Genomic DNA, 22,659 nt, shown 5'->3' on the forward strand with positions numbered 1-22,659 from the left:
TTCCTTTGTACCCACATAACTTGCCTTCTACCCACATCTAGAATCAACTTCCTCCCCACCACTCACCAACTCTGAATTACAGTCACGTGGGTTTTCTTGAGGTTTCCTGAATATATCACATTTCTACCCAAACCAGTGCCTTTTCATACACTGTTTGCTCTGCAAGGAATTGTCTTCACATCCATCTGCACAAACCTACCTGCCTTCTCATGCTTCATATTTAAGCATAAATATATCCTCCTGAAGAAAGACTTTCTGACCAGCACCTTCTCTCAGGCTCTTCATCCTCACAGATAACCCTAATTCAAGCTAACAAGAACCTGGATTTTTCCTTTATGGCAATTCTTCATTGGAATTTCAATGGTGACTTTATATTTACCTGTGTGATCATTTGATTAATATGGTCTCTCCAAATAGGCTTCAGGTCATTTATCTGTGTTCCTTACCACCTTTCACGTAGTTAAAACTATAGAAATATTTTCTGAATGAATGAATCCTATGTCTAATCAATCACAATTATAATAAACTCTGATGGCTCATTTTTAATATTTCTTGAAATTTATTTCTTATCACTTCCACTGAGCCTCCACTGAGCCTATACATTAGTCTACATGCTAATAAATTAACGCCTGGCTTAGGGCAACAGTCTCGTGATTTGCCTCCCTACTTCCAGTTTGTTTTCCTTCTGAATTTTTCTGCATATTATTTTTCAAATGTCATACAGTTGGAGAAAATAAAGAAGAGGCACATGCAGGTGAATAAAAAGATGGGTCTTGATGTTTGCACAGAATTTTGATGGATGGCAATGGCTAGGGAGGTTCAGAAGGAAGAACAAAAACACAAGGGGAACATGTAGGAAAAGACACGCTCAAGTTTCCCACAGTGTATACTCAGTCATAGTTTATAAAGATCACTATGAAGAAACACATGACATGACTGGCTTAACAAAGAAAACCCTATAAATGCAAGTAGGTTAAAATGGAAAGACAAGGCCAAAACTAGACCAATAAGTGCTCTAGAAATTCAGACAAAGATAATATCTTTCTATTGTCAGGCAACCTAAGGAGGTGGGAAAGGGCACAGCATCTTTGAGGACAGTGTAAAGGCCCCTCTCCTCTAAGTCTGCAGTGGCTAAGACCAGACAGCAGGAAATTTAGAATGCCTAAAAACATTTAGTTTCTCCACTAGGTGATCTGGGTGATCTGTTCCCGAATTTTAGTTTGTATAAGAATTAAAGGAGCTTGTAACAATACCCCTCTAGTGAGACAATTAACTATTTGTTGAGTGAAATGTTACCATTAACTCATTTTGTCAGTAGAAATAAGTCAAGTAGCACTGTACTGAAATAAAAAGGGATTAATAAAAGATTATCTTTCCAATAGTTCCTTTAAAGAGAAAACAATTCCTTAAAAAAATAATCTATACACCTATAACAATGATATACATTTAACAAGTAAATATTTCTGGTAGAATAATAGAAAAAAAATCCCCAGAGGTGATCAAAATATACTTAACAAGCAAAAGACTATGTCACTATAACCTCAGAAAGTTGTAGTTTATCTAACGGCTCATTTATCATCTATTATGAGATCCCAAGAAAAACCTTGTAATTTTTAACACTGTAGAGCTGATCTTATATTTGTCTCGCAACAGTACAAGATACAGACAATACAGAAAAAAAATGCTCAAATGACAATATGCTCAAATGCCTGTGTTTTTCAGAGTATAAAATTTTCCTTAAGGAAAGAAATTTTAAAGCATCTCTAGAGTCTGTAACACACAGATATCTAGGTCAAGTTTGTCATCTATCTACCACTTTGAGACAATGAAACAATCACAGAGCAATTCTGCCCACAACTGAGTGAAAGTGGGGGTGAGTTAGATTTCTTAGCAGGGGATAAAATATCAGGGCTGTGTGGATCATGCCATTTGCTGTGACACAATGAAGAAGTCCTTACAGAGACATGATTGGGAGACCTCGAGGAAAGTGGAAGAAACCTAGGGAATATGCAACTCTGCACACTGCCTCCCAAATGCCCAAGCACATGCTCCTCAAGTGCACATTTAAACATTAAAAGGCCCAACTGCATAGCTGTTAACACTGGGTCACCCAGTCAAGATAGTAGCTATGGCCACACCTGTGCATCCCTTTAGCTAGAAGAGTCACAACAGAAACTATGCCTCCTTTTAGGAAACACCCACTCCAGTGTTTCTATTTTTGCCATAATGAAACTAACAATCTAGACAATAAAGGGATGAAATGTCATAGGAAATAACAATTTAAAAATTTTTAATATTAAGCTAAATGATTTGCAATATCTCATTTGTATATAAACTTTTAAATCTCAATTTCAAACCAAGCTGCACCATTTTCATTGCATCAATAACTAACAGCATGAGAGGTCCTCATCTCTTCACTGAAGTTGAGATGAGCTTTAAAAGAACAAACAGACAGAAAGAGAGATAAACAGTCCACTTTGACACAGTTACTAGAAATTATCTCAAATGAAAATAATGGTACCACCAGCAACCGAATCTTAGAGCATATAAGCCTGTCTCACTCCTGAGTAGATTTCCTCCTCATTTCTATCAAACCAGAAAAGATTACAGGTGCTGAAGAAAACCAGCAGTGAGATTCCAACAGATATACAGACTACTTTGTACTCATCCTAGGCATAGAATTGTCTTAACATTCAAATGTACAAGTGAACTAGGAAAAAAAAAAAAAACTAAAACAGAAAACGGCTTTTAAGGCCAGTCGTGGTGGCTCACACCTGCAATCCCAGCACTTTGGGAGGCCAAGGCAGCAGATCACCTGAGATCAGAAGTTCGAGACCAGCCTGGCCAACACGGTGAAACCCTGTCTCTAGTAAAATTACAAAATTAGACAGGCATAGTGGTATGCGCCTGTAATCCCAGCTACTCAGGAAGCTAAGGCAGAAGAATTGCTGGAACCCAGGAGGCAGAAGCTGCAGTGAGTCAGGATCGTGCCACAGTCTGTACAATAGAGTAAGACTCTGTCTCAAACAAACAAACAAAAAAACTGCTTTTCAAAAATATTCATCCAACCATCTTGCAAACCTCAAAGAAGTGCGTTTATTCCCATTTGATGTTCTATGTGGGTTACTGCAAAGTGAAACCAAACAATTAACACCTCTCTAAACCTTCCATTATTCTCAGCAATAGAGCATACAGTGTGTGTTATGTTGCAGTATGTGTTACTATCTGTCTAAAAGCATATATTCTTCCATCCTGCAGCATTAAAGAAGCAATATACAAGAAGCCACCTAAATCTCTATTAGAGCCACAGGTATTGCCAATATTAGGGGATAGAAATCTCTAAATAATGAAAAAATAATGTTAGATTATGAGCTACAAATAAGAGCATGTGGTTAAATCTTAAAATTAGTGTGTTAACAGAAAGTACATGCTTAAGACAAAAATCATCTGTATTTAATTAACTAAGCATATGGTATTATATTTATTAGTTCCAACTTTAAATTCTTTCATGTTGAGAATCCACCTCCTATTCTTAAAAACCAAACAGCTTGCTCAGTTTACTTAAGTACAGAGTATGCATAAAGCAATTTTTGAAAACCGTAAAATGTATTTACCTTCTCATTATTGTAGTAAGAAATGCTAAGTCCATCAAATTTCACCCATCTCTTCTGAAACATTCGTTTTCTGCAAAACATGTGAAATTGTTATTTTACGTTCAAGTACCATGAACTTTGATTGTTAAATCCATTTGTAATGTAACCATGTAAATATATTCTCATTTATTGTTAAACAGTGTAGAAAACAATAGGCTATGATAATATACACAGTTTTGGTCATGGCACATAGAAAAAAACAGCATAATAGTACTTTCTAATCAGTTGACCTAGGACATTTTTAAAATGACATTATTAACAGTATTGACACACACATTTGTAAGGCTTAGTCCAAAACAAAATGTGGTCAGAAACACTATCATTCAACCCATTTATAATAATAAAGACAATCTTTTAATGAAGATAATATAAGCTTCCATCCTTCATTAAGCTTATATATCTATTTTATTTTTTTTTAATTTTTGTTTTAGGGTACAAATATCTTAATTAAATAACAAGGCTTAGTCAATTGGATTTACATGGAAAAAATATTTAATTTTGACTAAATAAGCTGAAAAAGACCTGAACAAATACACAGAATCATTTATAAGCATTCAAAACTCAGTGAAATATTAATATATATTTTTAAATGATCATATATGAAAGGCAAATGCAGTTTAAAATGGCTACTGACATGAAAAACAAAAGCAAAATAATATAATCACATGTTTCTACTTAGGCTTAAAAGAAAAAAGAAACTATTTTTCTGACTATATAAGGAAGAAGGGAAGAACTGCTTTCACTGAGGCTTGCTTTCAGTTTTTATTTTATATTCTCCTTCCCTGGAGTCAAACAATCGTAGGTACTTTTAGTCTTTAACACAGATAATGTACAAAAACTTCCTATTCTTAAAAAATATTATTTCTGAACAAACATCATCTCTATCTACCTTGTGCTTTTGCAATTTTCTAAAATGTTTAAAACAAGTAGTTGGCATAACTTTCCTTGGCTCTAGAAGACTTAATAGAAAAAGAACTTCAGGAAGTGTGGAGAGCTTGTCTCTGGGCTGGTTCCCCAGTCACACATCTATTATGCAAGTGAAACACAGCAAGCCTCCCAAATTAATCGTTAGCAAATACGTTCTGCGTAAGATAAAATTATACCAAAATCTGATCAAATCTAAAAAAATTTGGAGATTCTTCAGTGCAGACAACATTTTCACATATAAGCACTGAATTATGAAGTAATAAGAACAAGTAAAAAGATCTTAAAAGCATATAACCATTTCATATTTAACTGATTATAGAAATTTTTTTTTTTTTAATTTTGGCCAGGCATGGTGGCTCATGCTTATAATCCTAACACTTTGAGAAGCTGAGGTGGGTGGATCACTGGGCAACATGGCAAAATCCTGTCTCTACAAAATATACCAAAAAAAAAAAAATAGCCAGGCATAGTGGCACACACCTGTAGTCCAAGCTATTTGGGAGGCTGAGGTGAAAGGATCAGTTGAGCCCAGGAGGTTGAGGCTGCAGTGAGTTATGAGTGAGTTATGACTGCACCACTGTACTCCAGCCTGGGCTACCCAGTGAGACTCCCGTCTCAAAAAAATTGCTTTAAAAGCATATTACCACAACTGACCACCCAGCCCTCTTTCCATCTTATTTCTCATCTTTCCAGCTTCTTTTTAACTTTTCTTGGCCTGTCTGCCACGGGTTTTCCTCACTTTGCCACATCCAACAGTGTTAGAGCCATCTGGATTTTACTTTTTCCGGCAACACAGGGTTCCTTAAATTTTCAGCATTAAAAGTTAAAAGGTAAACAAATATTAAACAAACACACAGTAATTATACACTGAATAAATTAGTAATTGTTCACTTATTTCAGGTTTATCTTTTCCACACTTAAAGGCAAGGAAACACATACTTTCCCGCACAATCCAAACAGTAATTTGGTAAATCAAGATTTTGTATTGGGGCACAACCCACTTCACATTGTGAATGATGAGCTAGAGCTCAATAGTGCATATAATCTTCCATTTTAAGATAAAAATAATTAACATCTGTGAGAGACAGAGGCCTTAGGGCCTTCCATTACCCCTCTATTCCCTTTGCTGACTCCTTATCTTTCAGTTACACCTAAACATACTACAAAGAAATCCCTTCCCTGATGACCAGATCCAAAGCAGATAACAAAGTTACTCTCTCTCACAGCACCCTCTACTTTTCCTCATAGCACTTAACACAACCTCTAATTTTATATATTTGTTTATTTGCTTAATGTTTTTCTCCCACACCAGCTCTTATGCTTTACAAGGACAATGTTTAAGAATATTTCCTTGTCTATGATCAGCAAGTAACACAGGGAGGAATATGGCACGGAAAACTAATTTGCTGAAGGAATGAGTGATGTGATTAAAAGCACAATCCTTCTGGCACCATGGGCGGGATGACAAGTAAAAACTCAAATAATCAGCAGTCATATAATCAGCATCTTTAAAAGAAACATGCAAGAAAATTTTAGAACACTCAGAATTAAATTCAAAGTTTCAAAACCTGCCAAAACATCAAGTGAAAAAAAGGGGTACAACCTATTTTAACATGTCTTACTTAAGATTAACTGCAGCCACTCCAACTCATAAAACTTTCTTAGAATTCCATCACCATCTTGATAGACAGTTTGTGACCTGAGGCAACATCCAGGAACTTAATATTTGTGTCCACAGAAAAAGGAGGAGGGGAAGGAGGGCAGATAGCTTAGCATTTGTTAGGCTTCAGGATCTGTCGAAGATTTACCATCTGACTAGCTACACCTCCCCTCTCAGGCACTCATAATGCAAAGGACACTCTCTACCCCTGGATCTCTGAGGAAAATCCACAAAAATCTCAGCCTCTGAGAGAATAAGCTCCTAAGACATTCTACCAATTATTTTAATTTTTCTCAACTGCCAGGGGACTATTTGATGTGTTCATCTATTTTAACTTAATATTTTTAAAGGTTATTAAATCCCTTTAACATTCTATGAAGGGACAGGTAAATAAGACAAATCCTGGCCCACAGTGAAATGGAGTGAGAAGCCACAGGGTGTAGCCGATGAAAGAACAACTGCCCCGCAGGTGGAGAAAGCTATTCAGCACTCTTATCACCGAAAGTTGGCTTCTGCAGTCATCCATTCATCCAGCAGCTGTCAAAATTGGTGGGTACCTACTCTGTGGACACCAGTCTCTGGCCACACTGCCTCTTTTCTCCACTCTTTCTTGCCTCATGGCCTTCCTATATGCCATTGTTTCTACTTGGAATGCTGCCTCCCTACTCCTGACATGGCTGGCTCCTTCTTATTTTTGAGATTTCAGCTTTAATGTCATTCCCACCCAGAGACCATTCCTGACTATACATAGATCGTTCAGGTCTGTTTGTTCTCTTGCTCCATTTCTTGAAATGACACTAAGCAGAATGTGTAATCATGTATTTGTTTTGCTTCACATAACACCCATACTAGATTTCTTTTTCCTGAGCCTTCCTTTCCTTATCTTTTTGTAAAATATGCATTTTATTGATACATATTAATTGTACATATTTAGGGGGTAAATGTGATATTTTGATATATGCATACAATGTGTAATGATCAATCAGGGTAAATATGATATCTATCACATCAAACAGATTTTGAGATCCTTGAGTACAGAATCTATTTGTTTTGTTCATCAATATAAAACCAGTGACTATCATAGTTCCTCACATGTAAAATATACCTAATATTTAGTGAAGAAAAAAAGGGATATATTTTTCACAGAAAGACGTTTACTTGAATTTGCACTGTATAAATATATAAACACTACTGAAAAACTTCATCCTTAATTTTATTTTTCAAGTATTAAAAATCAGATTTTTATGTGACAAAATAAACATTTTGTAAAACTATTGTTGCAGGATCCTTGGGGTGTTGCTTTTGTGGCCAGAAGCCTCTGTGGCTGGTGGCATCTTTGCCTGAGTTTTGGGGGGTCCATTGGGCTTGTTCTGCCCACTCAGTCTGGCAGGCTGTGCTCAGCTCACACTACTGACCTGGATCCTATGACTGCTGACAGCAAGCCAGGTGTGGAGCAGTGAGGGTTTGTGTGAGCAGGAGAGCCTGGGGTCCGGCCACTGCACACAGTGAGGCATGCCAGCTGCTGCAGCGGGGGAGGCAGCACCAGGTGTCGGCACAGGTGCCAGCTCTCTGTGAGGCTGCATCTGGACCAGGTACACCACAAGCAGCTTCCACAGCTGCCACCAGGAAATATGATGGCACCTGGAAGCTTGAGACTCCAGGAACCTCAGAGGTCCAAAGAGGGGGTCACAGCCCTGCCTTAGGGAGCTCCTAGGTCTCGGCTCCCCAAAGGGCTACAGATCTTTTCTCATTCTTTTCAACATGGTGAGAAAGGGAGGTGTTTCAGCCCTGTTTGTTACAGCTCTTTCAGCCCTGGCATCCGACAGGTTCCAACTTCTTGTCCTGTGTCCAGGAAGAATAAGGTACACAGACAAGTGGAGGATGAGCAAGGTGAAGAGGAGCTTTATTGAGTGACAGAATAGCTCAGAGGAGATCCTGGGGTGGGTAGCTCCTCTCTGCAGGCAGCTCATCTGATGTCTGCAGCTATAGCAGAGAGTAGGCCCTGGAGTGGGTAGCTCCTCTCTGCAGCTGGTCATCCTGATGTCTGTTTAGCTCTGACTGATCACGGGGCTTTTATAAACCTCAGGAGAGGAAGTGTCCACCAATTGGTCCATGGGTGGCCATGGGCAGGCCCAGAAAGGGCACCACAAATTGCTACTGTGGTTGGCAGGACTGGCAGCCCAGCCCCCACCCTTCAGGCCTTCCCTGTCCTTAAAGTGGGGCCTCATGAAGGACCTGTCCCCTTCTGCCCATGGCCCAGCCTCACCTCCGGCTGCTGTTCATGGCACCTAGGCCGTTCATGCCAAGAGGTGTCTGCAGGCCAGTGCTGAGTTGCCCTCAGCACTCTTTTGGCTTTTCTCCCTCCCATGCTCATCAGGACCCAAAGTCTAGCGGGGGGCAAAGGCAGCAGGGAGCTGGCACATCAGCACTGCCCCAAGCATTCACACATCTAGATGAGCTGTGACAGCACCTGGACTCAGCCCCAACCTCGCTTTGAGATTGGAGTAGATGCCGGGAGCAGGGAAGAAGTCAGTAACAGGAGCAGACACTTCTGAACTTGCAGGGGTAGAGGGGGGCCTTCTGGTCCCCAAGAGTGCAGAGATGCCTGACTCTGCAGCCCTGGCTTGGGCAGAGGCTGCTGCACCTGGGAACTCAGGGCTCCTGCCTGCTCCCAGCCCTACCAAGAGCACAGGGAGGCCTGGGTCGCACAGCCATAACTTGGCAGCTGCAGCAGCACCCAAGGAGCTCCACCCTACCAACTTGGAAGGGGTGGGGCTCCCATTTGTCCTTGACTCACGCCATCTCTGTGGAGTATGCAGCCCTGGCGGCAGCCAGTGTGATGGCAGCTGCAGCTCCAGATGGGTTGCTGCTGCAGCTCCAGATGGGTTGCTGCTGCAGCTCCAGATGGGTCGCTGCTGCCATCACTACCTTGCTATTAAAAAAAAAATAAGAGCCTACAGAAAGCTTGAAAGGTTCACCATTAATTTCCATGTAATTTTCAAAATATATATTTTTTTTAAACAAAGTCTCACACTGTTGCCCAAGCTGGAGGGCAGTGGCACAATCTTGGCTCACTGCAACCTCTGCCTACCGGGTTCAAGTGAGTCTTCTGCTTCAGCCTCCCAAGTACCTGGGACTACAGGTGCCTGCCAACATGCACAGCCAGTTTTTGTATTTTTAGTAGAGATGTGGTTTCACCATATTGGCCAGGCTGCTCTCGAACTCCTGACATTGTAATCCGCCCACCTCAGCCTCCCAAAGTGCTGGGATTATAGGCATGAGCCACCACATCCAGCCAAATTAAAACTTTTTTAACCAACATCTAATCATTATCCCTACCTCCCAGTCCCTGTTAATCACCATTCTACTCTATTTCTATGTTTATTTATTTTTTTTAGATTCCACATATACCTATGTCCCACATAAAGGGTACAAACTTTCAGTTATAAGAAGAATAAATTCTGGAAATCTAATAGGTAGCATGGTGAATATAGCTAATAATAATGTATTGCACACTTAAAATTTGCTAAGAGAATATATCTTAAGTGTTCTCACCACACACACACATAAACACACACACACACAAAACTCTGTTAGGTGACAGTTATGTTATTAGCTCGTTTGTGTTAATCATTTCACAATATACAGGGATATCAAATCATCACATTGTACACCTTAATATATATGACCATTGTCAATTAAATCTTAAAAAAGCTGGAAACGAGAAGAAAAATTTATTCAAATGTATGCATTTGATACTTTCCTATTTAAAAAATGTAAAATAACTAATTCATTTTTAAAACTAACTTCATATAAACATTGAATCCTCTATTTTCCTCATTAAAAGTATCAACATCAATTAGCTGTTTTCCACATACAAACTTCAATACTGACTTCTAATAATTAATTATTTAAAGATGAAACCTTACAATTAGATCTTTTCTCAGTGCTGTTCCCTTTTCTAGCAAATATAAACAGATTAATACATATTGATAAACCCTACAAATTAATTAAAATTTAGCTTGAGAAATCCTGTGCTTCTGCCAATGTAAAGTTAGATTAATAAATATCAAAGATTACTAAATGTTTAAGAATTATCATTTCTGTGCAAGAGTTCAATACTTCTTATGTGTTTCTAAACATATACTCTCTATCCAGCAAGTAATTCCATTGTAATTACATATACTTTATATACACAAGATAAAAAGTTGCTAAAGTACTTTCAAAGTTTTCTCTGAAGTTATATATTTAAATATCACTAGCTCAATTTGCTTCATAAATTTTAAAAAACCAAAAAAGAAAATGTATACAAGACAATGCCATCTTAGCCTGTGTTCTGACTACCACACAATATAAATTAAATCTGAAATAATAATGCATTATTGCACAGAAAATAGATTTAAAGAACAGAGAAGTTATTTGGTACTATATTTGGCAATAAAAATAGCAAACATATAGTCGTTTGTTCCAGGCACTGTGTAGAGCCACATACAAATATTAACTCATTTAATCCTCCAGGCAACCATGTGTAACATTATTATACCCATTTTAGAGATGAAGGCACAGGGACAGTGGTTAGTTAAATAATTTGTCCAACTCATTCAACTAATAAAAAATACTATCTGGGAGCGTCTTCTCCAAGAGTGCTCTTAACCACTACACAAAACAGACATTAATACATTTTATTAGCAAAGTACCCAGGACATCCCTTAAGGTAGCAGTAACATTTAACCTCTGTATTTTATATGTAAGTTCAATCTTGCAAAATGCTTCAGAATTCCTTCAGGAAAAAAGGCAAAGCAGACATGAAACACATTAGCCTGAGTTTTATCTTATTTCGTTTTTAGGGTTCTGAAGGGAAACATTTCCTTAAGAAGCTTTTTTCGAATAATTTATAAGGCTTGCGCAGTATTATTGAACAGATTTCTATAAACTCTTCCCTTGAGCTCTGGTTAAGGCAGGTGGTGTAAAGTTTCAACTGCTTTCATAAAAACAGCTTCACCATCTGGTGTCAGTTTTTGTTGTCTCAAAATGTGTTTCTTAAGAATTATTTTTTAACAACACTGTATACAGACACAATTAAGTCTCTATTTATAAAGTACTCACACAGAGGCACTCCTGTTTAATTTCATTCCTAAGTGTCAGCAGTTTTTTTTCAACATTACATCTTTAAACTTAAAAAATAAATCCTGATATCTAACAAGCATGCTAACTAACCAATGATACCAATCTAAGGTGTGAGAGGCTACCAAATTGTCACCTTTAAAAATCACACAATTGGAAAGAACATCAAAGGCATTAAGTCAAATTTATGGCTTTTATTAATCCTGACATTTAAGGTAATGAAAAACACACTTCTCAAGTATTCTCAACATTGCAAAGGAAAAAAATATTACCACCATGCTGTTCCAGATTCATCTGCCTTGCTTACACAGCACTAAAGTATCACAGCATAATTTATGTTACTCCCTCCTCTAACCCTAATGAGACCCAATATTTTCTAGAACCCACAATCTCCAAAAGTATATATTTTTATTTACCTAATTGTTCATTTTTATTTAGCTATTTATTTATCCAATAGCTCTTTTAAGCAGGAAACTTTTAAATGATGCAGTAACGAAGTATTTTAGAGAGAGAGATGCAAAGAATTACTAAAATATCTCTACAAAATGCCAGCACTTCTCTATTCTAAAGAGCATTTTCTCACTTTTAAGCAAACCGAACTAACAATTTCCAAGATTACATGAACCAAATGAGCTGGGGCCAAAAAACAAAAATAAAACAAACAAAAAAAAGCATCTTCAATCTCAGCTTCCATCTCTGCTACACTCTGTTATATCTACATCTTAAAATGAGAAGAAAAAAAACAGGTACTCGACACAAAATTCCAGGGGCTAAAAAGACTCTTGGAAGTCAATGATAAAGCCTGAATTTTATTGTACAACTACCAATTTTAAAAATATCTACAAAGAGCTTAGTGCTTTCATGAAGTGGTGTATAAAAAGCTATGTTAAAAGACACACACTTCTTTATTTTATGGAATCATATCATACAAAATCCAACATGAACCAGCTTCCAGTTAAAATATCAGTTAAAAGCTTGCATTTACTTCTACTCTTCCCCAAACCTCACTAAAAGACATCAAAGGATTAAGAAATAAATAAAAATAAATAAATACCTGCAAGCCAACATTTACTAGAGAAGTTGAGGACAGTAACAATATCTAGAAATCCAAAAAGCAGAAGGAGAGATAAGAACTGATTGCTAAGCCAGTATTAGATTAAATTAAGAGAAAAACACATTTACTCTTGCAAATCTCTGAACATTTCAGGAAATAGAGGTACCAGGTAACTCTGGAAGTGACCATGAAGGTGAGGGTGAGGTGCTAATAACAGATATACTGAAAGGCAGTTTAAGATGTAGACTTGCACTCCAACATCACAGAATCCTTCTTCCCTACTTCACACTGCTGGAAAACTGTCCCTCCACCTCCACTTAACATAATAGTCTAGTTTTATTCAGTGGAGAGAATAAAACAGGAGGTTTGGGGACTGGGAGACTCAGGCATGGCTGTATTAAAGCAGCAGAATCAAAAGTCTAAATCATAACTATCAATACTCAAAGTCCACTTTCCCTAATGAGCCACCAACACTGGTTACCAGGCCAGGTGCAGTGGCTCATGCCTGTAATCCCAGCATTTTGGGAGGCCGAGGTAGGTGGATTACCTGAGGTCAGGAGTTTGAGACCAGTTTGGCCAACATGGAGAAACCCCATCTCTACTAAAAATACAAAACAGCTGGGGATGGTGGTATATGCCTGTAATCCCAGCTAGTTGGGAGGCTGAGGCAGGAGAATTGCTTGAACCTGGGAGGTGGAGGTTGCAGTGAGCCGAGATCATACCACTGCACTCCATTCTGGGCAACAGACCAATATTCTGTCTCAAAAAAAAGAAAAGAAAAAAAAGCTGGTTATCAGACTTATAACCCTCAGGAAGAAGATTCATTTAAAAGGTACTAGCATGAGGCATCTGTATGGAAATACTTTACTAAAAACCTACCATGATCATCTTACAAGAAACTAATAGCATGGCCTAACAGAGCCTACAGTGCTTCCAATCAGTTTTGCAGTATTTCACTCTAAAGTGACAGCTCAAGATTAACATAACATTTGAGAAAAATACCACTAAGGTAAATGATTGATAGATACATAACCACCCCTCCAAAAAGTTAAAAGACATAGACTCTACTGGAAAGCTTCAAAAAAAATAATTTTTTTTAATCTCTTCAGAGAAGTAAAAGGATTTATTTGTGAAAAAGTAACACTATGCCATAAAAAGAATACTCAAAAGAAAATGCTTTGTATGTTAAATACAGTATAACAAAAAAACAAAAGTGGGTTAAGAAACACAACTAAAGAAACTTCCTAGTTAGCAGAAAGGAAAAACAGAAAAGCTACATTTGTAACAGTGTTTCAAGGAAAGAAGTCCAACACCAAAACTACTAGGAATTCTAGAAAGAAAAAATAGAACAGTTATTGAAGAATAAAACAATAAAACCTCCAAGAACTGAAAAATAGGCTATGTATAAAGAATCAAAAATCAGATTTCTTAATACTAGCTCTAGAATACTAGGAATCTAGAAGAATACAAATTACTGATCTGGAGAAGTACTACTTCCAATTAACATTTCCAAAACATAATAAATCATCAATAACAATGTTTCAGGCGGGGGGGGGAGAGATTTTCAAACATGGAAAGTCTCAAAATATTGACTCCCTATCCACCTTTTCTCAGGAAGCTTCAAAGAGTTGTGCTTTATCCAAAGAAAAGATGGAAGCACCAAAACACTAGAGAGAGGCATAGAGAATCCCAAAGATGATAACAAGGGGACCCTGAGATATTACTGTGCACTCAGCCTGGGGAACAACCAGCTCAAACTAACATTTGCTTAGTGGACTGTAGGATGATGAAACTGATAGGTCTATTTACTCTGGTTACTTCAGAGATTTGTATTTTGAGGAAGAATTTCCAGATAAATGAATATGCCTATTAAAAATTAAGCAAACAAAAAAATCAACAATTATTAATTACACAAAAACTAAACATTGTAAATGAAAAAATTAATCATACTATGCTACATTGCTCAAAAATGAGTAGGCTTTTCAGTTATAATATTAAAAAAATACATATATGTAAATATTTTATCTAACTATTTTAAAAGGATAATAGGAATTGTGTCTAGAAGAGGAGGAGGAAACAATGGTGAAAATGAATAAATACGATCTTCCATGGTGGTTCATCAATAGTTAATCCCTAATACTGAAAAGTAAAAACATAAAAATAAATAAAAATCAGTATAAAAGTAATAAGACATACAAAACAAATGCTAAAAGTAACTATCACAGAGTTGAAAAGGGGTTGCCTCTTATGAAGAGGTTGGAGGGAAGAAATTTCACTGTTTTTTTTAAATAAGCTATGTACTACTTTCTGACACTTAAACTATGCCCTTTCATAACAATCAAAAAACTAAATTCTAAAAGTTCAATGTGAACACACGATTTTTTTATCTTATATTTATCAAAGTGCGAACTGACTAGGACTCACAGTAACATTATTTAAGGTCCTCTGCAATAAAATGGTGTTCTGAAAAGAAAGAAAATCAAGGTTTAATGAGCATCAATTAAGAGGGAGGCCCAAAGGTACCTACTTTTAGAAATGATTACACAGAGGTAGTTTTGACCTTACACATTTATGTGAAATATGGAGATTCTAAGAAACTGAGTAACACAGCAAATGAATGATGTCTGTCTGATTCCAAATCCTATTTATTTATCTACAGCTAGACTGGCTGAAAGGAATTAACCAGGAATTTTATGGAGACTGAAACTAACTTTTTTTCCCCTCAAACTACAAAAATATGAAAGCTTTTTATTTCCTTGACAAAATGTTTACAAGTAGCAAGTGCTTTGAGAAATGGCCAACTAATTTGCAGGTTAAAAAAGAAAACATAATTTTTTATCAAGGATTTCAGATTCACTTTTAAGTTCACCAAGGTGACTGATACATAACACCCTAGTCAGACAGACTTGCCAACTTTCCACAACATCTGCCTTTCACTGAAGCCACAAGAAAGCACTACCAAGAGACCCGAGGCGCTCAAACACTTGTGTAGCCAGGTGGGGGACTGTTCCAGTAATGGAGCCTTGGAGACCGGATGATGACAGGGAAACCAGTCACTGACAAAGGCACAAACAGCATAATCTCTGAACTCCTCCCAAGTTTTGGGCTATTGGTTTCTTGGAGCTCTGACTCCCAGTCATTGCCTGAGATTTGACCTTTTCTTGGCATTTGACCATTGGCTTTTTCACTTTCCTAGTTACCTGTTATCTGAATATGCTTTTCACCAGCAGTTTCTCTCTCCTGGTCCTAGAGCCCAACTCTCCATCTTCAATAAAATAACTCCAACCTCCACCTTGATCTTAGCCCCTGCTCACTATCTCATGCCTCAGGTACATCTAGTATCACCTCTATCAGTGCTTTTCCCTCTAGACAGAAAAGCATTTTACCTAAAAATGCCAGTTAAAATTTTATTCATTTTCCAAAGTACCAACTGCTACCCTCTCTTTCCTGGAAGGTCTTTGAAGAAATGCTTTCTCAACCCTTGGTAACCTCAGGACTCTACTCTGTAGATCTTTCTGTACCAATTATTGTACTTTCGTCTTTGGGTTTTATTGCTATTCCCGTATATATTTCTTTTCTGCCCTAAATGGGAGCTACAAAAAGACAAGGAACACATCTTGCTCATCTGTGTCCTCCTCCCCCTCAGAGTGCTGACTTCACCTCACATGATCAACTTTAGCTGTCTCAGGCTCACATTGCCACATCAGGCCTCCACATGGTCAAAAAAAGGTTAAATTTTAAAAAGAAGGATTTCCCCAAGCAAGAAATAAAGTCCTAAAACATTTCAAGTAAAAGAGGAATTCTTTAATATACACTGCAGTTTTTACAAAGATGTTCTGTGTGTTATGCTGAATACACAAACATCTTGAGAAAATAGTAATGTAAAAATTCAAAAGGGTTTTCTTATTGCAAATATTCTTGGAGATGTTAATTTATGCATCTCCTAGAAGAGGCACAGAACATCCAACCATGTTTCTTTTCTTTACAACAGCTTCAAACGTTTCTCTTCTGAGATGCATATTTGGGAAATGCTGAAATAAATTATATTCAGTCTTTCATATTTCCATCTATACAAATCTGCTGAAAAGCTTAAGTTTATTATTTACAGCTGAGAAAAAGTGAAGAAGATTTATTTTAATCCTCAAAACCCAGTGAGATGTTTTTAAAAGCAAGTATCACTTATTACGTTTTTCATCTGCTTTGACCTGTTCGAAATATAGCCCCCAAATTCAACATTTTATTGTTTCTTTCATACAATTTTTAAACCACTAGTTTTAGGCAGGTTATATTTAGGTCATTCAAATATTTAAACAACTTTTCATATTTTAAACTGGAAATGTTTCAGTATTTCTTTTGTTGTATTGTGTTACACAATTATATTTTTAACCAAATATTGGGCAATGTTCACATATTAGGCATTGATTCAGAATTGGCATTTCCATTTCAAAGGTAAATAGACAACCATGAAAATAAGTTCTGATTGTGAATATGATTATTTTAATGTCACTTATTAAACAAAAGACAGTTTCAAACACTATTTGAAAAAATATAAACTAGAATGTGTCTGTTAGTTTTTAAATTATATTTCGACAATTGTATTTTGGTAATTTGTGTGCATGTCTTTAAGGGGGAAACAATTGTGAAAAAAAACCACCAAGAGTTCACTACCCTGTTAATGCAGACCAGTATTATCAATGGTACCTGAAGATTTTCATCTACTGATATGTTGCTGAGTTCAGCAATTTGTATTACAAAGTTCTTATAAACTGCTGTTTTAGAAAAATTAAAAGAAATACGTCTAATGCTAGGTTTTTCACAGATTCTTTCTACAACAAATACTATATTAAGCATCTACCAAGTGCTAGGCAATGTTCTACTAAGGCTATCACAGCACAAGAAAAGCAATGGAGATAACTGTTCCCACAGAGCTTATATGAGATAAATAAACCATCTGGCCTGCAAGCCCTGTAGACGAAAGTAATTAAGGGAATGATGGGTGGCAGGGGAGAGCAATAGTTGTAGTTTTAAATTTAGTGGCCAGGACCTAAATGCATAGGAGACATTATAACATAAACATGAGAGAGGTTCAAGCCACGTTACTCTTGGGGGAAGAGCATTTCAGGCAGATAGAAGTGATGAATGCAGAGGCCCTTAAGGAGGACCCCTGTTTTTTATTACCTTTGTAGTTTATTGGACCACAGCTTAATTCATTGGTTTACGTATTGGCTACGTCTGCTTTCATGCTATAAATGCTGAGTTAAATAATTCAACAAAGACCATTGGATATAAAGTTTAAAATATTTACTACATGACCCTTTGCAGAAAAAGTTTGCTGACACCTGCTATGTGGAGTTCAGAATGCCATTTCAATCAGTGTATCTGCACCAAAGAGACATGTGATCTTAAGTTAAACAAAGCTCAGCAACCACTGCATAAGGAAGGAGTAGGCATCACTTTGTCTACCTTAATGAACATCTTAAACACCCTCACAATAGCCTACAGAGACTAATTAGGAAAGGAAAAATTCTGAATTCTACTTCTGATTTAATGAATGCTTGTCTTTTGGCCAGCCACACATATTTCTTTCAAGTCATAGAAATATAATTATGTAGAAGCATTTTAAAATTTCTTGGTGATATAATGAGCTCCTTGGTTTACTTTCCTATATCCATTCATCCTGTTATTTGGGGTTGGGGGGAACTTGAGGACACAAAATGCAATTATTTCCCCTAAAATGGAAAAATATAAATCCAGAAAACTTACAGCGTCTAACCTGAGGCAGGTTCAGAATAGAAAGAATGGAAAGTCAAAGTTCTGAAAAAGAGAGTTGGAATATGCCCTGACTGTCCCAGAGGTGGCCAACAATGGAGAAGCTTTCTCAATGTGCCTGGAGCATAAACAGCCAACCCTGCAAAGGGCAATATCTCACCCAGGACACGCAGGAAAGTACAGCCGCTGGGGGCTCTGTACTCGAAGTCTGTTCTTTCTTCCCGTGATACTTTAAGAGAGCACTTAGATCTCTCTAAATACTTGGATTGTACAGAAATGAAAGATTCAAGAATATTCAAGCTCACTGATTCATTCCACTAGTGTGTAGACCTGAGCACTGATTCACACCTTTGACATCTGAATATGCATTTACTAATAACACTTAGGACTAAAAAAACAACACAGCAGATGGTTTTGTCATCATAATGTAACCAGAAAGAAGTGACACAAAATAGCTGACAGTAAGAAGTACTCTGCTTTGGTTTATTCGAAATCAAATTTCCTAAAAGGATGAAAATATATAAGGTATTAACATGTAATTACTAACCACGTAATTCTGGGGTGCTTTTGCTTTCTTTAGGAATGTAATTCCTGCTTCTACTGGTCATCTGATGCCGCTTCTGGTAGATTTTTTAGCAATTAAAATTATTTTAGATCAAATCAAGCCTTTCTAGAAATGACACACACTTCAGGAGAATAGTAGAGAAAACCAGCACACTGTAGGAACTCACCACATTAGCTACTCAAACATGAAAGCTTTCATCTCAAAATAATTAAATATTTCATGAGAAACATTTCAAGTAAATATTTCAAAAAGACATCCAAAAATCAGGATGCCAGAAAACAATTCTAATTAAACATAATCCCTCCCCAAAGATTTCTCAGTATTGTAAAATGCTTAAGGGACAAAAGTTTCTTTGTAACCATCTGTGGATAAATCTATTGAAAAGTATAATATTCATGGAACTCTGACCTTCTGTGTAACATACAAAAATCAAAACAATATATCAATAACAGTGAAGACCTAAACCTAACAATGATGTACTTTTCCCTGACTACAATAAGCCTTGTATTCTCAAACAGAACACTGTTATGATATGAGCAAAAGCCAAACAGTGTAGGCTGAGTAATACTAACTCAGTCTGCCTTGTTTTTCTTTGCTACATACTGGGGCACAGATTAGCCCATTTTGATGTGAAATTAGAACATTCAGAGATTAGATGTGAGGTCATAACTTTCTATTTTAATTTGCGATTCTGGACATTAATGTAGCACTGCATTGCACATAATTCTCCTTATGTCTAAAGAGTAGCACTGGCAAAAGTATACTGAACGTCCCTAAAAATGGTATTCCTGTGTATGTGTGCATGTGGAGGTGGAGTGGGGAAGCAGCAACCCAGGAGGTCTAGAAATGAATAAACTTGAAATTTTAAAAATATGTCACTTATGAAATAAATGAATACGTACATACCCTTGAGGAGAGAGTTTGTCCAGCCATCCCGATTTAACCTTCTTTGCAGATGCTCCATAAAAGCAGGCGTAGGGAGATATTGCCTGTGAAGAAATGGCTGATGAATCAGCATTTCCACTTGTTGAACTTAATGGATAACTGTGCCTATTAACAGAGTCCAAAGTCAATGCTTTTTGAGGTCTAGATTTAGATGCCTTTGAATTTTTTCTTCTTAAACTCTGAAAGCATTCTTCTACTGTTGAGTATTCTGATTCAGAAGGAGTGTCTATCAAGAAATTGTTTTTGTCCTCACGAGGTATCCAAATATCTTCCACCTTGTCCTCGCTTATTTTCTCCTTTCTGTTATCATATATGCTAAAGGAAAAAATGACATTAACATTTCAAAGTACTATATGTGATTTAAGACATCAGTGACGTTTTGAAAATTTATAAATAATGAATAACAGACACATTAGGCCAGGAAAATCCTAGAGTTTCAATTAACCCTATTGGTAATATGTAAAACTCTTCCAGAAAAACTAAGTGAATTATTTCATTAATCTATAACATATTTGAATACTACTGCAAGTTTTTTCTTAGGTCTAATTTAATTTTATCCCTTTTATTGTGGACAATTAGGTGCAGGCGATACGGATAGAGATTGGTATTCTTTGCATCACAATTTGAATATCTTTAATAGCCCAATTAAGTCATCAGCCCAATATCTCTGTGCAACATCATGTACCATTAACTCATTCATGTGGAGATCTTATTTCCAACTTGTTTACCCCTCTCTACTATGCTCTAATCAATTCCAAGGACCCCATGTTTCACCATAATGCAATAAAACAGAGTATGTCTGACTGCAGAGAGCATCAGTATTATTTTGCAATGCTGATGAGGAAAAATACTGCAGCACATTTATAGCTGGAAAACAAGAAAGGGTCAGTGTACATTCAGAAGTAAAAGCTATGTAATGCATAATATTTATTGGAATGCACTCATAATAACTAAGCATAGTCCTATAGATTTAAGGAAGGACACAATAGATTCACTCATTCATTAATGCAAAAGGACTTTTTTTGCTAATCAATGAAACAGATACGCCTGGGCTCAAATTACATCTTTCTGGAGATAGCATTCTAAAATCATTACTGCCTTAAAGAATAATTTTGCCTGGCCCTTTCATATTTTGCATTATATTAGATTATATCAAATGTTTACTGAAGATGTTTAATTATTTAGCTTTAACTGAGGGAATCCTATAACAGTGTTAGCCTTAGAAAATGAAAGACAAACCAAAAATGAATGTCCCACCAAAAGAGCATAATTGAACTGCTGGTAAGACAAAAGAGAAATGCTTGAGGGGATGAATACTCCACTTTCCATGATATGATTATTATGCTTGTATCAAAATATGTCACGTACCCCAGAAATATATACATCTACTATGTTATCTCAAAAATTAAAAATTCAGAAAAAGAAAATGAAATGTCAGATAATGATCCAGTATGCCAAGTTCCATAAAGCTGAGAGAAAAACAGAATTGAAGTTGGTGTCTACAAATTCTAAATCCATGTGTGATCCAAATAACTGGATAGCTGCCATGCTTCTTGCCAGTGCTAAAACTCCAATAAAAAGAATACATTACACTTGTAAAAGTCTGCAGCTTGCAGAGTGATGTTCTGCACTGCCCTTTTCTCCTTTTCATTAACATAACCTCTCATCTTTAATGTGCAATCACAGTCACCTGTATTTGCTACTTTAGGGAAGGGTGTGGTTTCCACTAGAAAAAGTCAAAAATAATCTGCCACAGAATGCAACTATTTACTTGATTTACAGAGCACAATTGAATTAATAAAATGTGTGATGTTAGGCTTGTATTTAAAGAGGAAAAATTTGAACTTAACCAACATAAACTATTTTCTTAGACACACAATATTATACTATGAAGGAGAAGTCAACATTGTCTAATCATCATTAATTGTGATCTCCTACCTTGACTTGATAATAAAAGAGTTTGTTGCAGTAGTTGCTTCCCCTTTGAGTCTTTCTTTCTGGGTCCAAAATTCATTCTCTATAGATCGCTTCTATTAAAAAAGCAAACAAACAAAAATCACAAACTGTTTTTGCTTTTTGGTTTGGAAATCTGTTTGTGTGTGTAGCAATATTCTACAAAGATCCATAATAACTGAGTTTATTTTTTTAAATAAGCCTAATTGCTTAAATCAATTTTCAGAAAAAAGGATAATTAGAGAGACTACATTAACAGACTTTTGATGTTTTTTCACTATTTTATTCAAATCATTAACTCATCAATTCAAGGAAGAATAAAAGATGGTAACCAAAACTAAAGTTTATGTACTTTTACTTCTTGATTCGTTTTTGTCTTTCAACTTCTCTTTTATCAAGACCAACAAATAATACAGCAAAAGAGCACAAGCAATAGAGAGAAAAGAATGAGTAATAAACTAAATAATTAAAATATATACATAATTGGAAGTCTATACGCATTGGAAATCTGCACTTGGCTACAAGGCAAAGCAAAAATCTAGAGAGTTTTTATGTTTTATAGAGTTTGTCTTTTGTTTTATTTAATTAACCCTATCTGTGGCAAATTTCCAAAACTCACTATGCTGGATTCCTGGAGTCAAAATAAAAGTGTGTTTCTATAATACATATTGAAAGATACAGATTTTACCATAATTTTACTGAATAAAAATTTTGCTGAAAGGCAATTTCAATCTTCAATGTAATGCCATTCTTCAAATAGCTTAGAGGAAAATGAAGAAGTACTTATATGCAGAAAAGCAAATAACTGATTATGGAAAACAATTAAAATTTATGGGACTAACCTTGGAATTTTCTAGTCTCTGGAAGAGAAAGGTCTCTCCATAAGGAAAGATGGAAGATGAATTCTCCTCATTTGAATCTTTTAGGGGGATTATAGGATGAGAATGAAAAGATGTGAATAATGTGAAATGCTGTTTTTTAAAAAAAGATTAAAAGCATGAGTTTTTAT

The 22,659-nt window shown here is 36.3% G+C and overlaps 1 protein-coding gene across 8 annotated transcripts in view; it reads right to left on the reverse strand.

The window, feature by feature from the left end:
- ARAP2 (ArfGAP with RhoGAP domain, ankyrin repeat and PH domain 2) overlaps nt 1–22,659 on the reverse strand; it is a 210,179-nt gene that overhangs the window by 129,229 nt on the left and 58,291 nt on the right. For all 8 annotated transcript variants that reach the window (XM_012474969.2, XM_012474970.2, XM_012474965.2 and 5 more), the window contains 4 exons: nt 22,493–22,569; nt 21,636–21,727; nt 19,659–20,012; nt 3,615–3,684 (listed from right to left, as the gene is read on the reverse strand). In XM_012474969.2, the coding sequence (XP_012330392.2) occupies nt 3,615–3,684; nt 19,659–20,012; nt 21,636–21,727; nt 22,493–22,569 (593 nt within the window). The remainder of the gene's footprint in view (nt 1–3,614; nt 3,685–19,658; nt 20,013–21,635; nt 21,728–22,492; nt 22,570–22,659) is intronic.

The sequence above is a fragment of the Aotus nancymaae genome, unplaced genomic scaffold (genome assembly GCF_030222135.1).
Source record: "Aotus nancymaae isolate 86718 unplaced genomic scaffold, 86718_ANA_hifiasm-v0.15.2.pri h1tg000006l, whole genome shotgun sequence".
NCBI lineage: Eukaryota > Metazoa > Chordata > Mammalia > Primates > Aotidae > Aotus > Aotus nancymaae.